This window comes from Tamandua tetradactyla, chromosome 23 (assembly GCF_023851605.1).
Source record: "Tamandua tetradactyla isolate mTamTet1 chromosome 23, mTamTet1.pri, whole genome shotgun sequence".
Classification (NCBI taxonomy): domain Eukaryota; kingdom Metazoa; phylum Chordata; class Mammalia; order Pilosa; family Myrmecophagidae; genus Tamandua; species Tamandua tetradactyla.
The window spans coordinates 10,307,066-10,319,799 of NC_135349.1; the positions used below are offsets into that span (position 1 = coordinate 10,307,066).

At 53.2% G+C, this 12,734-nt stretch overlaps 1 protein-coding gene across 1 annotated transcript; it reads right to left on the minus strand.

The window, feature by feature from the left end:
* Positions 1-4,279: 4,279 nt before the first annotated feature.
* On the minus strand, positions 4,280-11,927 carry ZP3 (zona pellucida glycoprotein 3). Its single transcript, XM_077140197.1, has 8 exons — positions 11,616-11,927; positions 9,644-9,762; positions 8,577-8,680; positions 8,322-8,499; positions 8,091-8,208; positions 5,105-5,196; positions 4,808-4,947; positions 4,280-4,508 (listed from the first exon to the last, which is right to left on the minus strand). Exons 1-8 carry the CDS (start codon positions 11,925-11,927, stop codon positions 4,288-4,290), a joined length of 1,284 nt encoding a protein of 427 aa, XP_076996312.1. The 3' UTR covers positions 4,280-4,287.
* Between the last annotated feature and the right edge of the window lie 807 nt (positions 11,928-12,734).

Here is a 12,734-nt window from a genome sequence, read left to right on the forward strand (position 1 = left end):
TGGCCACCCAGATCCATTGTTAAGTTAAAAAAAAGGAACTTTCAGAAGTGTGGGTAGAGTAGAATGGGCATCTACTTGTATTTAAAAAAAAAAACAAAAAGTCATGCACAAGCTTGTAGGCCTAGAAGTTTCTGTAAGCAGACCTAAAAAAACCCCCAGGAGAAGTTGGGGATAGCCTGAGGACTTATTTTTGTTTTTTTAATTTACTGTGTACTCACGCTATTTTTTTTTTTTCTATTAGAAAATGTTGAGCTTGCCATCGAACATAATAAGAATGGTTAGGGATGCCTTGCAGAAAAGCGAGCAGCAATGGGTAAGTGAGCAGAAATGTTCCTGGCTGGGGCTCTTCTTCCTAAATTGTCTGCCCGGAAGTGGACCCAAAGGCTCAGGTGTGAGCCACCTGCAGGCCTGCATGTGCCCTCAAGCAACTGAGAATGAACTACGTGGCCCCAGAAAGGATGGAGCTTTTGGCCACGGAATGGGGAGTGGTGGGGGCTAGAGGCCGAGATTTAAACAACAAACAAAACGACACACAACAGCTCAAGCTTCACTCCAAGTGGCAGAGTTGTCTGCCTTCCTAGGACCCCCGGCTCAATCTCCCGGGATCAAGAAAAAAAAATCAACACAAACCTGAGAAAAGGTGAGACCCCAGGGCGCAGCATCGCTAAGGGGCTTGAGCATTTTCTGCTGTTTTGCTTGGAAAGGCGGAATTTTGTCACTCGGTGCCTCGGCTAATTGGCCTCCATCTGACACTCTGGAGAGAGGGATTGTATCTGATTAGAAGCCACGGCTGCCTGGCTCATTATTTCTGATTAATGGACAGCACCTGGCATCTCCGGGCCGTGGGCCCAGGTGTGACACACACAGCCAACAAAGGCGAGGTGGCTTTATAGCCCTGAGGAGTGACGTGGTCTTCCCTAAAAGCCTTGTTTTATGTAAGTCCCGGCCCCTGGGGACACGTTCTTGCTCGTTGCCTAGCTGTCAGCCCGAAGTAACCGCCATGTGCTCAAGGTCAATTCAACCGAGAAGTTGGTTTTAGCATTAGGCAACCACACTCTACCCTGTCCCCACCCACCAGTTATTGTTCACCCCATAAATTAACACTCCAGCATCCTGGCTGGGGATTGAGGAGTTGCCTCAGAACGAGGCTCTGCTGTGGTGTGTACACAAGGCAGGCAAGACCATTTGGGAGGCCAGTGCTACTTTTCTGATGATACCCAAACTCTTCTCCCCAAAGCTTCCATTAGTCCTTAGGAGCTGCTTAGAATCCACAGCTAAAGAAATCTAATCAATCTATCACCTGGCCGGGGAAATTGCAAAAGGCTTTGAAATGGACAAAAAGACTCCTGGGTGCTGATTTCATTGTCTTCCACGGAGCTATTTTACAACTCAGTGTGCTGGAGAAAACTGAGAGCAATGCAAATGACTCGTGTCCATAGAGATGCAATTGATTTCCGTGCTGCGGAAGAGGCTATTTTTGCATCTATCAGCAAATTCGGTTCAGCATTCAGCCCTCCTGCTGTGCCTGATATGGCCTCTAGATGTGCTTTTCTTTGGAGTCACCTTTAAACCAGTTTTTTACGTGCCTCAATTCATAAGTTAAACAAAAACTTTGATTTTCATTTTATATTTGTATGAAAGTCATAATTTTACTTTCTTCTTATTATTATTTCCTTTAACACACCTCACCTCCTTTCTTTTCCTGGCTACCAGGAAGCACAAAATCGACTTTAAAAGTGCTGATTCCCCAACAGTTGCCCGGGCTAGCCTAGGAAGCTGCTCCAAACCCTTTGGAGAGAGGCTGTGAGTAGACAGAGGTGACGCCAACCCTCAGCCGCAGAGCCCCACCGGGAGGCAGGGAGCCAGGCAGACGCCCCTGTGCGGCCGCCCAGCTGCACTGGGACCAGCTCCCGCGCTGAGCTGAGGCCCATCTGGAATCGGCCGGAGCTGACAGGGTCACGTCCTAGACTCACTTCCTCCCCACGCCACGCATAGCCGCTTCCGCTTTCTGCAGAGGACAGCAGAAGTTGACAGATGAGTTCCCAGGATGTCGCAACATACAGGAACTTGAAGCCAAGTAACGGATGGGTGTTGGATGCAGGGACGGACACAGGGTGTCCTGGGGTCAGCATTAGCTTATAGAACAGCTCCAACTGGCCACATGCCTCAGACCAAATAGCTCGTTCAGGCCGAGTCTCGTTTATTCCTCTCTCCAATCCCGCCAGAAATGACTCTCCTGTCTGCAGGGAGGTGGATGTGAAGGAGAGGCATCTCCTTGAGGAAGCAGGTTCGGCTGGGCGGGCTTTGAAGGCTGCCTGGAGCTCTTTACCAGGATCCTGCTGCTACCAGGGCGTTCCTCCTTTTACCCTTAAGCAGTCCTGTCGGCCCCATTTTGCAGATGGGGCGACCTGCTGAGCTTGCACCAGGTAGGAGCCAGGAGGCTGGACCCCAGGGGGCCTAGGGCCCCTTCCTGATTCCTCCCAGCCTCACCTACTCGGAGCCTTTGGTTTACCCTCAAGCAACCCAAACCCCATCCCTTACAAGAGATTGAGGCCCTCTCTTCTCCACCCCCACCCCCCAGTGTCACAGATCCTCCTTCTCTCTTTACCCATTTTGCCCAGCTGTCATCTCCTTTCTGGCCTTTTGAGGTTTTGCTCCGCCGCCACCACGTGGTAGGGAACTGGGACCCACAAATACATCCTCTGCCAGGGGCCAGGTGTGTCAGCCTGGCTGGATGAAACAATCTCCCAGTAGATACAGGGGCTGCTTCCCCTGTTGTCCCAAGCACACGTAACACTCACTGGAGAGTGTTTGCTGACACCCTGCCCCCCAGCCTGGTGGCATATCTGTCCCTGGTGGGGAAGCAGGGGGTTCCTCCACTTGGGGGTACACAGAGAGGGATGGTGCAGGTAGCACATCTCCCAGTATCAGCCATCGATTAAGGCCCCTGGCCACAGGGAACCAACCCCCACCAGTGAAGCTGACCTTGTGCTGTCTGTTTGGGGGTAAGATGTCAGAGCCTGTGGGAGTTGTGCTTTTCCCCGTTGACCCCGACACCTGTATTGGAAGAAGTTGCCACCTCTTTAATGTCTCTGAGTGACATTCCACTTTCAGAAAGCCCCACATCCCCACTTCAGGGCACACCATGACCTGCTCAGGTGGGCAGGATTCCTTCTCAATATTGCTCCCCTGGCCCAATGCACAATGGCATGCCTAAGTCACCTGGGAACTTTAAGATGCAGATTCTGTGGTCTGGGGTGGGGCCCCAAACCACATTTAAGTTCCCAGATGATGCTAATGTTCTCCATGGACCGTACTTAGGCCTGGCAAGGACCTAGGTGAAAGGCCTTCCCACTAGCCCCAGAACCACCCAGACCCTTGCTCAGAAAGTATCTTAGACACCTGCCTCTGCACCCAACCCACTTGGAGTCCCCTGCTCAGACCCCAGGCCATAGACACATAGATTCTATAGTGCAAAGGCAACTCTCACCCAATGAGAAGGGTGTGGGTCCCAGGTGAGGCTGGAGATGGCTGAGGGCCAGCCCAGTGTGAGAGGTTTTCTACCTCGCTGCTCCTTGGAGCCCCACTCTCTTGCTAGATATTCCCCAAAGGGCTACCAGCAGGACCTCTGGGGAGGGAGGCTGGGAGACAAAGAAGCAGCTATCTTCTCAGTGACCCATCCCCAAACATGTCCCAGCCCTCCTGCCATGTACCACCGCACAAACTGAAGGTACCCATCTCAGAGCTGGTGACTTGGCTATGGCATCTTCTCACCCCTAGCAGTCCAGTCTCCCTACTGCCCAAGACCAGCTCACTGCCCCACCTTGGTGACCTGCCCACCTCTAATCTACCTGCCTCTAACACCTGGATACACCAGCTTTCTGCGTGAAATCAGATCAGGCATGCAGGATACAGAGACATACAAGTCCCTATGTTAGCCTAGAACTGTCAGGTTGGCAGGACCCACCCTGAGTTTACCCCCAAGAATGCTTCTCTAGCTTCCTTGGGTGGGTGGGGGGGGCGACCAGGCCCCAGGTTACAATTGCCCTGGGAAAGCTATGTTGCCTAGAGTCAGGAAAAGCTCAGCCTTGCCTTTGACAAGCTAGCCTGACCTCCCCATTCTACAGACAGGTAGACTGACTCTAGGTCCGGTAGCATTTGCTGATTGTACCATTTGAGCCAATGGCTGTTTCTGGTCTGCCCTATCCTTGCGCAGCCATTCCCACTTCCTATCCCACCCCGCATCTGTAGTCACTGCATTATACACCAGAAGGTCACTTTCTACTTTTATTGGGAAGTAGACTCAGGGCCCACAGGGTGGGAAGCAGCATGGCGCCTCCTGGCCAGACCCAGGCCAACAGTGGCCAAGGTCAGGGCTACCAACATGGCAAGCCCTAAACCCAGGGCCACAGAAGTATGAACTGAAGAGGTCCACCCTTGTGTGCTATGGTCAGCAGCCTTGCCCAGGAAGACCAGTGGCCCCACAGTGACGTCTACTTCTTCTGTTGCTGTGAAAGGAAAGTGATGTCCGAGGGTTATCTTCATCCTGCCTTTTTCTCCCCATACCCAGTTGTCTCAGTGGGACCCCAGGTTAACTAACAGCAGAGCTGGCCTGGCAGGTACTAGGGCAGGGGTCAGAGCCACTCCTGCTTAGCCCTAAGGTTTCTTCTTAATAAGGCAGAAGCCACCTCTCCCTCTCTGAATGGGAACAAGGGAGAAGAGGCAGCAGTACCCATTTTCCCCTGAAATGAAGCAGGTAGCCTATACATAGGGGAAGGGACTGGTTCTGAGCCCTCTTAGGACTTACCATGCCTGGGGTTACGGGAAGCAGTCTTCTGCCTCTGGCTTGCAGGAACGGAGGGCAGCCTCCTGGCAGAGTCCAGAATGCCACAATCACCCTTATTACAGCATTCACAAATGTCAACAGAGCCTTCTACCGGAGACCAGCTGAGGGGGGGGGTAGGGGAAAAAGGACAATAAGCTTAGACCAGATCTGTTGCCTGCAAAAAACAGTCTGATCAAGTTATCTGCAAGTAGGAACAGATACCCCAAGTTGAGGTAACCAGCTAGGGTCCTGCCCCAGGCACATAAAATCCGATCTTACCTATTAGAAGACTTGCTGAAGGAACAGGCTTTGTTTCGTTGGTCCGGGTCTTGGCCAGCAGGAGTGACCTTCAGATGGCAGGTGATGTATACCTGGAAGTCATTGTAGCTATTTCTAAGCTGTGCCTGCTGGGTAAGCAAACCTGTTCTTATATAGCCCTTTACCCTTTTTGGTGGGGTAGGAAGCCCCGCCTTAGAGATAGGGCAATAGAATTTCAGAGGTTTAACCTCAAGATGGCAGAGCAAGTGGCAAATATGATTCTAGACTGGAACCCATGATCTTTTCCCCATCTTTCCCCGAATTTGTCCTCTCACCTAGCACACCCCACTGCCAGGCCTAGAGTCAGAACCTCAGGGATGCAGCTAACAAATGAGCCTTGTTAAATCCTTCAAGGATGCTAAGATTCCTAAGTCAGTGCCACTGGCCATTAACAAGCCGCTTTGCTTCTCTTAGGGGTTATAGTCACTGGGTATTGCCTCATCTCTCAGAAGGCAAGCCATTTCTGCTACTTGAGATCTTTAGTGGTCTCTACTAGCTTCTTTGGTGCTTTCATTTCAGATTTGGAGTTGGCTCTCTGGCTATTCCTGGGCCAGCTGCCTTGAGCTTTTCTTCACACATCCCTCCTATATCAATCACGACCTGAAAACCAGGAGCTGACCCCAGGTTGGTATAGCCCCAGCCTCTAGGAAGTGATATTTCATGCCCTTGTTTAGCAAGAGCTAAAGGACATGAATACTTGTTGAAAGCCTGTTGAGTGGTCAACTCAACTGCCAAGTGCCCTTCTAGGTCATTATTTCCTTATGCCCAAGGGGCTGAGGTCCCATCCTACCACCTACAGCAGGGTTAATGGACAAATCGAGAGCTCAGGTCAATCCTGGTGAGACAGTATCCCCAGATCAGAGCCTTCTCAATACTCTAGGTAGGGCATCAACACCTCCCTGCCCAACTCGGCAAGGGCCTGGAGCTTCCTTCTAGCTGAAGCTTTCTGTAGAACCATAGCCTTGCCCACCACCTAGTGGCTGATGCATCAGCAGGGAAAACATTTTAGAACCTTGACACCCCTTGAGTTCTTTGGGCCTTTTAGCCAGTGAGGATGTGCTTCTGGCCACCCACCTGCCTTCTCTATAGATCCCTCTTGCTCTGTGCTTCTCCACCCCACAAGAGAGCTTCCGGGTCCTTCAGAGCCCTTATTTCAGGAAGGGGAACTGCTTTTATCCTTGGCTTCCTTTTAGTATGTTCTTCTGTTGCTAACCTAAGATTCCAGAGTGGCTTCCTTCCAGCCCATGGATGAGGTTGTTCCTTCTCCCACGTGCCATAGGCAATGGTCTGCCTGACTATCCTCTGAGGGAGAGCCTGCCCAGAGCTCAAGCTACTTGCTATTAGTCAGCACTGCCCTGTAGTCTTCTTAGTTACCCACCCTCCCCCCCAGCTCCTGGAGAGGTGAGTTTTCCCCCATGCTGAGAGCCACCATCTGCATTAGACCTTATTCCCATGCTGCTAGAACACCTCCGAAGTCAACCTTGACTCCTTGCCCCAAAGAGGGGATAAAGATCCCTCAGATCCCCCAAGAAACTCACCCAGAGACCAGGACCCTTTCTCCATGTCTGTTCTCCTTTATACCCCACCATATCCATATCTTCAGTTCTTGCCCCTTCATTGCCCCTTCTGCTGTCTGTTTAAATTACTCCTGACCTCATAGCAAGGCTGCTGGGAGAGGTGATGTAACAGTGTCGTCTTCTACAAACCCTTATTCCTCATCCCTTCTTGGTACTGTTAAGAATCAGCCTCTGGCTTGCAAGCCTGGCTCCTTGAGGTCATCTGGGAGCTTGACAGCCTTTTTTTTTTTTTGGAAGTGAAGCATGTTTCAACATCTTTTGATGCCTTTAAGATGGATCAATAGTAGTAAAATGTTAGACCTTAGGTGGTAGGTATATAAATGTTTACTGTAAAATTCTTTCAACTCCACATGTTTGAAGATTCATAATGAAGTGTTGAGAAGTGATGCCAGGCCCCCAATTAAGTGAAGATATATGGAAATTATATATAAGCAACAGTATTTCTGTGATCTTTCCAGGTGACTAATATAGAGCCTGAAGTAGAAGCCCCTGATTTAATCACTTCACAACTAGCTCTTGTAAACTTCATACCCCTCATTCCCATCTGAAAGAATCCATTCAAGATCCACTTGACTTTTCTGTGCTTCCTACCGTACCCCTCCCCTCCCTCTGCCAGCAGAAGTCCACGTCTTCTCTCCCTCTTCCTTCAGCCCCCTCAGTTTCAGCCTGGACTTTAGCCTAGTGGTTCTCACGGTTCTTCCCAGGCCACCAGCATCAGCATCACCTGGCAACTTGTTAGAACTGCAACTCAGCCCTCCAGACCTGCTGAATCAGAAATCCTGGGGTTGGCGCCCAACAGGCCCTCCAGATGATGCTTATGCCCACTCAAACTTCAGAATCACCGATTTAGGCCACAGTCAAGTTCAAGAGGCTGCCCTATTGGAGTCTTCATACCCATTTTCCTGGCTCATCAAGAGCCTCCAGCAAGGCTGATACCTGTTTTGTTAGCTGCTTCCCTCAACCCATCATTGTCTGGGTCCTGGCCCTAATGATGACCCTGACAAGAAACAAGGTCAGTGACCTAGTCACCAAATCCAGGGGGGTTTGGTTCTCACCTTGAGCTGAACTTCCTGGCCTGGGTTTTTTTTTTTATTGTTTGCTTGCTTGCTTTTAAACAAAGGACTCCCTAATTCCCTTCTCATCCTTCACGGTTTCCTACTTATCTCATAGTGGTCTGGATCACCCATGCCTTCTTCTCTGACCTCACTCAAGTGCATGGCTTTATCTACTTGGTAGGTGTGTTGAGTCATTAGCACAGGGAAAGAACAAGCTTGAGGGGAGAGCTAGTGAGTGATAGCAGTAGGATTTCAAGCCTGATCAGGCTGACCCTCGAGTTCAGTCTTATCCCAGGCTACTAGGAGAGTTATTACCGTGTTTCTGGAGTCATTAGCAAAATGGAACATATCCACCGTGAACTGAAGAATGTCTGGCCTGGATCTGGGGGATCTGAATGCAGAAGAGGCATCAGAGAGGCCATCCACAAGACAGCTGTGAAAAGAGCAAATGAAACACGGTCTAGAGGCTACACACAGTGGCTAGGGAGTCACCAGGAGCCCCTAGTTATACAAGGATTCTCTGGAAGTCTCTAGCCATGCCCTCACCCGTGGAAGTCCACGATGTTGTAGTGAGGGGAGGTGGTATGGTCTGGGGCCCCTGTGGCCACACAGTGATCCACGAATAGTAGCAATGGCCTGTGGCTGCCAGTGTGGACTTCTGCCTGGAGGTGGGCTGTCTCCCCCAGCTGGAAGATGGGGGACTTCTTCTTGGTGCTCCAGTCCTCTGAAAGGCAGAGTCAAGTTTGAGCGATCTCCAAGAGTTTTCCCTGCCAGCCTCCCTCCCAGGCCCTCCTGGCTTACTCTCCATCAGGTGCAGAGAGAAAACCAGCTTCTCCTCTGAAGACACGGTGGTCCTGAAGGGCATCCAGGTGGGCAGGATGGGCCAGCTGCTCACATTGCCCTGCCTGAGAAAGAACAGGACCTGCCCACACCTGCCCACACCATCTGGCCCCTGGCTGGAGGAACTTACTTCTCCATTACTGTTCTCAGCTGGGGCCCAGCCAGAGGGCTAGTCCAAGGCAGCCAAACAGGGACCTGAAGTCTAGTGCTATCCCTTAACCCTCTTGAACCTCTGATTCCATCTGCAGGTGGGCCCTCCCATCCCACCCAGGATGACAGTGGGGCTGCAGTGTGAAGACTGATAGAGCTGAAGGATTAGAAGCTTGGCTTCCAGACTCAGGTCTGCTGCTTCTTAACTTCAACCCTAGAGGTTCAGGGTCTGAGGCAGCAGGTCCTGCTGTGCACCCCTCGGGATCCTTGAGGGGAAGGTTCTAAAGAAGGAAGTCTGACAGATAAGTGCTGATGGGCCTTTAGTTCTTTAGAACCTGGTAAGACAGCCTGGGCTTGTACCAGGGACAAGAAGGTCCATGGAAACAGGCCCAGATGTCGTCAGATGCCTGACTATGGGCCCCACAGGGTCTCCTAGAAGTTTTGCCAGTTCCTTCTGATCACAAGACCTCTGGCTAGAGTACCTGACACAGGGCAGGCCACCCTAGGACCATCTGCAACCAACAGGCCAGGGGGGCCGACACCCTCCTCAGGGGTCAGTCCCACACACAGCCATTCCAAAGTCGCAGATCATCGTGGTCCCGGGAAGCCTGGGCTTGGGCCTCTCTGGCCCAAGGAAAGGACAGGTTCAGCACCCTTCCTTGGCAGAGAATCAAGACAGCCGCACCCCTTCTGTATTTGAGCCTGGACTCATCAGGCCCCACTCACACCCAGGACCAGGGGCAGTAGCTGCAGCCTCTGGGGGCTTCTGTCTGCTAAGCCAAGCTGCAAGGTGCTGCAAGCAGGCTGACCCACTTGCCCACAGCTGCATGAGAAAAGCCTTTGACTGAGGGGCTGCGATGGGCCTGTCCTACACTGACCTGGGGTAGCGGCACTCGATGGGGACCTCAGCGTAGCTGGTCCTCAGGATGGACAGGTTTCCCGCGGGCCGGGGGTCGTGGAGCAGGAAGGTGCTGTACACCAAGGCGTCCTCGGTCACCTGGAGGGAGGTGAGGGGTCAACCCCACCAGCAGCGTGTGCCCCCGGTGCTCCTGACCCATGCATTGGCTCAGGATGGGAGTAACGTTGGCTCGAGAATCCAACCCAGCTCTGCCAATGACCCGTGAGAGAGCCTGGACAGTCATCATCTTGGCACCTCAGTCTCTTGCTCTCTGAATTAGGGACACCACTGCAGGTGTCTAAGTCGACCAAGCATCAGATGCCACCAAGCAATGCCCAGTGACGAGACCCATGGAAATACGCTCTTCCCTTCTCATGCTACCTGCTCCCCTTCCCCAAATACAAACAGCTTCCTTTTTTCAGGAGAGGCCTGGGGCCAAGGAAGCCTCCCTGAAGCGCCAGATTCTTCCAGGAAGGCATAGGCCACAACAGTTCAACTTACATCACCCACCCCTGTCTTATTCCCAAGCCCATTTCACAGGAGAAGCTGGTGCAGTGATCACCCAAGGCAGGTGCTCCTGGGGCAATTGCCTCTCCCATGGGGCCGCATCGAGGGGCCGGGCTGATGAGAACACCTGGGTCCAGGTGGCTGGCTGACCCTGCCCCAGCTGACAGACTTCAGGGGAGAGACCTGGTGCCCCAGGTAGGCCTGCTGCATCATTTGTTCCTCAAAAGTTCAGAACTTGAGACAGTGACAGCAGAGCTCTAAAGCTAGCACGTGGCCCTGGGTGATGTCACAGGTTGCACGCCCACGAGGCCGGCCCCAGGTAATCCTTGTCAGGTGAGACTAGGAGACAGTACATTGGAGCAAGGAGTATACCTGGGACTGAGTGCTGATGTCTTTCTCCCACTCCCAGTCTGATGTAACTGGGATGGGTGCCGCCTGGACATCGGGAGTTTTTAAAAGGCCCCCAGGTACCTCCAATCCAGAGCAAAGTATATTCATGACTTAGCTAGAATAACTCCTCAAATAATTCCTGCAGCTCTCTGGCCTCCCTCTCTCCCCAGGGAAACAAAGGCCACCAGTGTTCAAGGCAAGCCTGGGGACCTCACCTAGGCCAGCCCCCTGCTGTAGGGCGTCAGGGGGTCCAGGGTCCGCCTGGGCAGGAGCCTGGCATGGGGCTGGAGAAGACCATCCCTCAAAGGGCGGCAGGAATGCGGGCCAGGGGAAGCTCGGTGGGGGGGGTGGGGTATGCCCAGCCCAGCCTGCTGGAAGGCCTAGCCCTGAGGCCAGAGCACCCCTTTTCCCACTGATTTGGGGGGTGGGGCCTGGCCGGGATTATCCCAGTTTCCTCCCATGACGCACCTCCCACTCAGAGCTCCCCCAGGGCTGAATTAAGATGCCTTCAGTGCAGAGTTTAGCATGATGCTTCCCCGAAGGACTTTTAACTCGGGCTTCAAGTCACGCACCGTGAGTGAGACAGGCCAAAATTTTATTTTCATGTGACAATTACTCCTGGGCTTTCTGAAGTATCAAAGTTTATCTTCCGTACAGATTTCTAAGCACCCCATGCAACTGTCTGGGCTAACCCATCTCACACACATACACACACACACACACCCCTCCCTGAAGGCCCCATCTCTCCTGGATTCCCTCTGGGTGTGTGGGGTGGGTGTCACAAATCCGCAGGAGGAATCAAGGTGCAGTACCCCCGCCGGCCCAAAGTGCGCTGTCACCTCTGGCCTCCATCCACCCGATTTGGCTAACTGGAGTCAGGAGTCTCCCCCGGCTGCCCCATCCCATCAGCTCCAGGGCTCAGCTGCCCCACCTACCCCCGCACCGTGCTCCAAGCACATCTCCCACCCGCTCCGCATCCACACACTGGCCGCAGGTCACTGACCGCCGGCCTGCAAAGCCAGGCCCAACGAGGGACCCCCAGCCCAGAGTCTCACCTGCACGCTGCTGCCACACTCATGCAGCCCAACCGTGAACCTGATCACGTCATCTGTGTCATTCGAGGCCAGGGGCCGGCAGGACTCCCTACCCAGGGTGAGGTCGGCGGATCTGATGAGCTTCCCGGTGCCAAAAAGGTCTTTGCTGACAGTTACCACCAGCTGGGCCTCCAGACACTGCACCTGCACGGGGGGTACCGATGACCCAGGGCGGTGGGTTCCACCCTGAAAGAGCCAGAGGGGGTGGGGGTTGCACAGCTCCGTACCCCCCCAGAGCAGAAAGCAGATGAAAAGCCCATAGCTCAGCTCCATGGCTATCTACAGAATCACCCCCAGCAGAGTAGTGGATAGCTGCCACCCACCCATCTTATACCCCAGCCCCACCCCAGGATAAGGACCCACTCCCACCTGGGCCCCCACCTGACTCCCTTCCCCAGCCAATCCGGCATGGCTGGACCTTCGCTACTCTAAGTGGTCCCTGGTCCAACAGAACCAGCATCACCTGAGAGCTGGTTAGAACTGCAGCCTCTCAGCCCCCACCCCAGACCTACTGAATCAAAATCTGGTTTTTAGCTCTCTCGCCAAGTAATCTGTATTACCTGCGAGCTTGAGAAGCACCGAGCTAGTCAGTCATCATTTCTGACCCCTCCCCTATTCCTACACCACTAGTCCAGCTCTTGGCTGGCCCTGCCTTCAGGAAGCCAGGTTGGCTGGGGGGACCAGGTAAAAGGCCATGACTGAGAGGTGGTGAGAATTTGATCAGAGATGGCAGGGAGCTCATTCCAAGCGAGTGAATAAGGAGGAGGGGTCAAATAAGAGAGAATAGGAATTTTATAAGGAGAAGGGAGGGGGGTGGGTTGAAAGGGGAAAGCACTGGGTGGGCTTGGGGGGGGGTGGGGGTGCCCAGGAGCTCAGAGTTGCTGAAGCTCTGGTCCAGGAGGGGAGGGAAGAAGAGTGGTAGCTGAGGAGGGGGGAGGGGGAGCTGGGGGTCAGGGCTGGGTCATGAGAGCTATGCTGAGACATCTGATTTTGCCCTCTGGGTAGTGGAGACCACCAAGGGGTATTGAAGCAGGTGAGTGATCTGCTCAGCTCTGGCTGGGAGTGGGTAGGAAAGGAGAT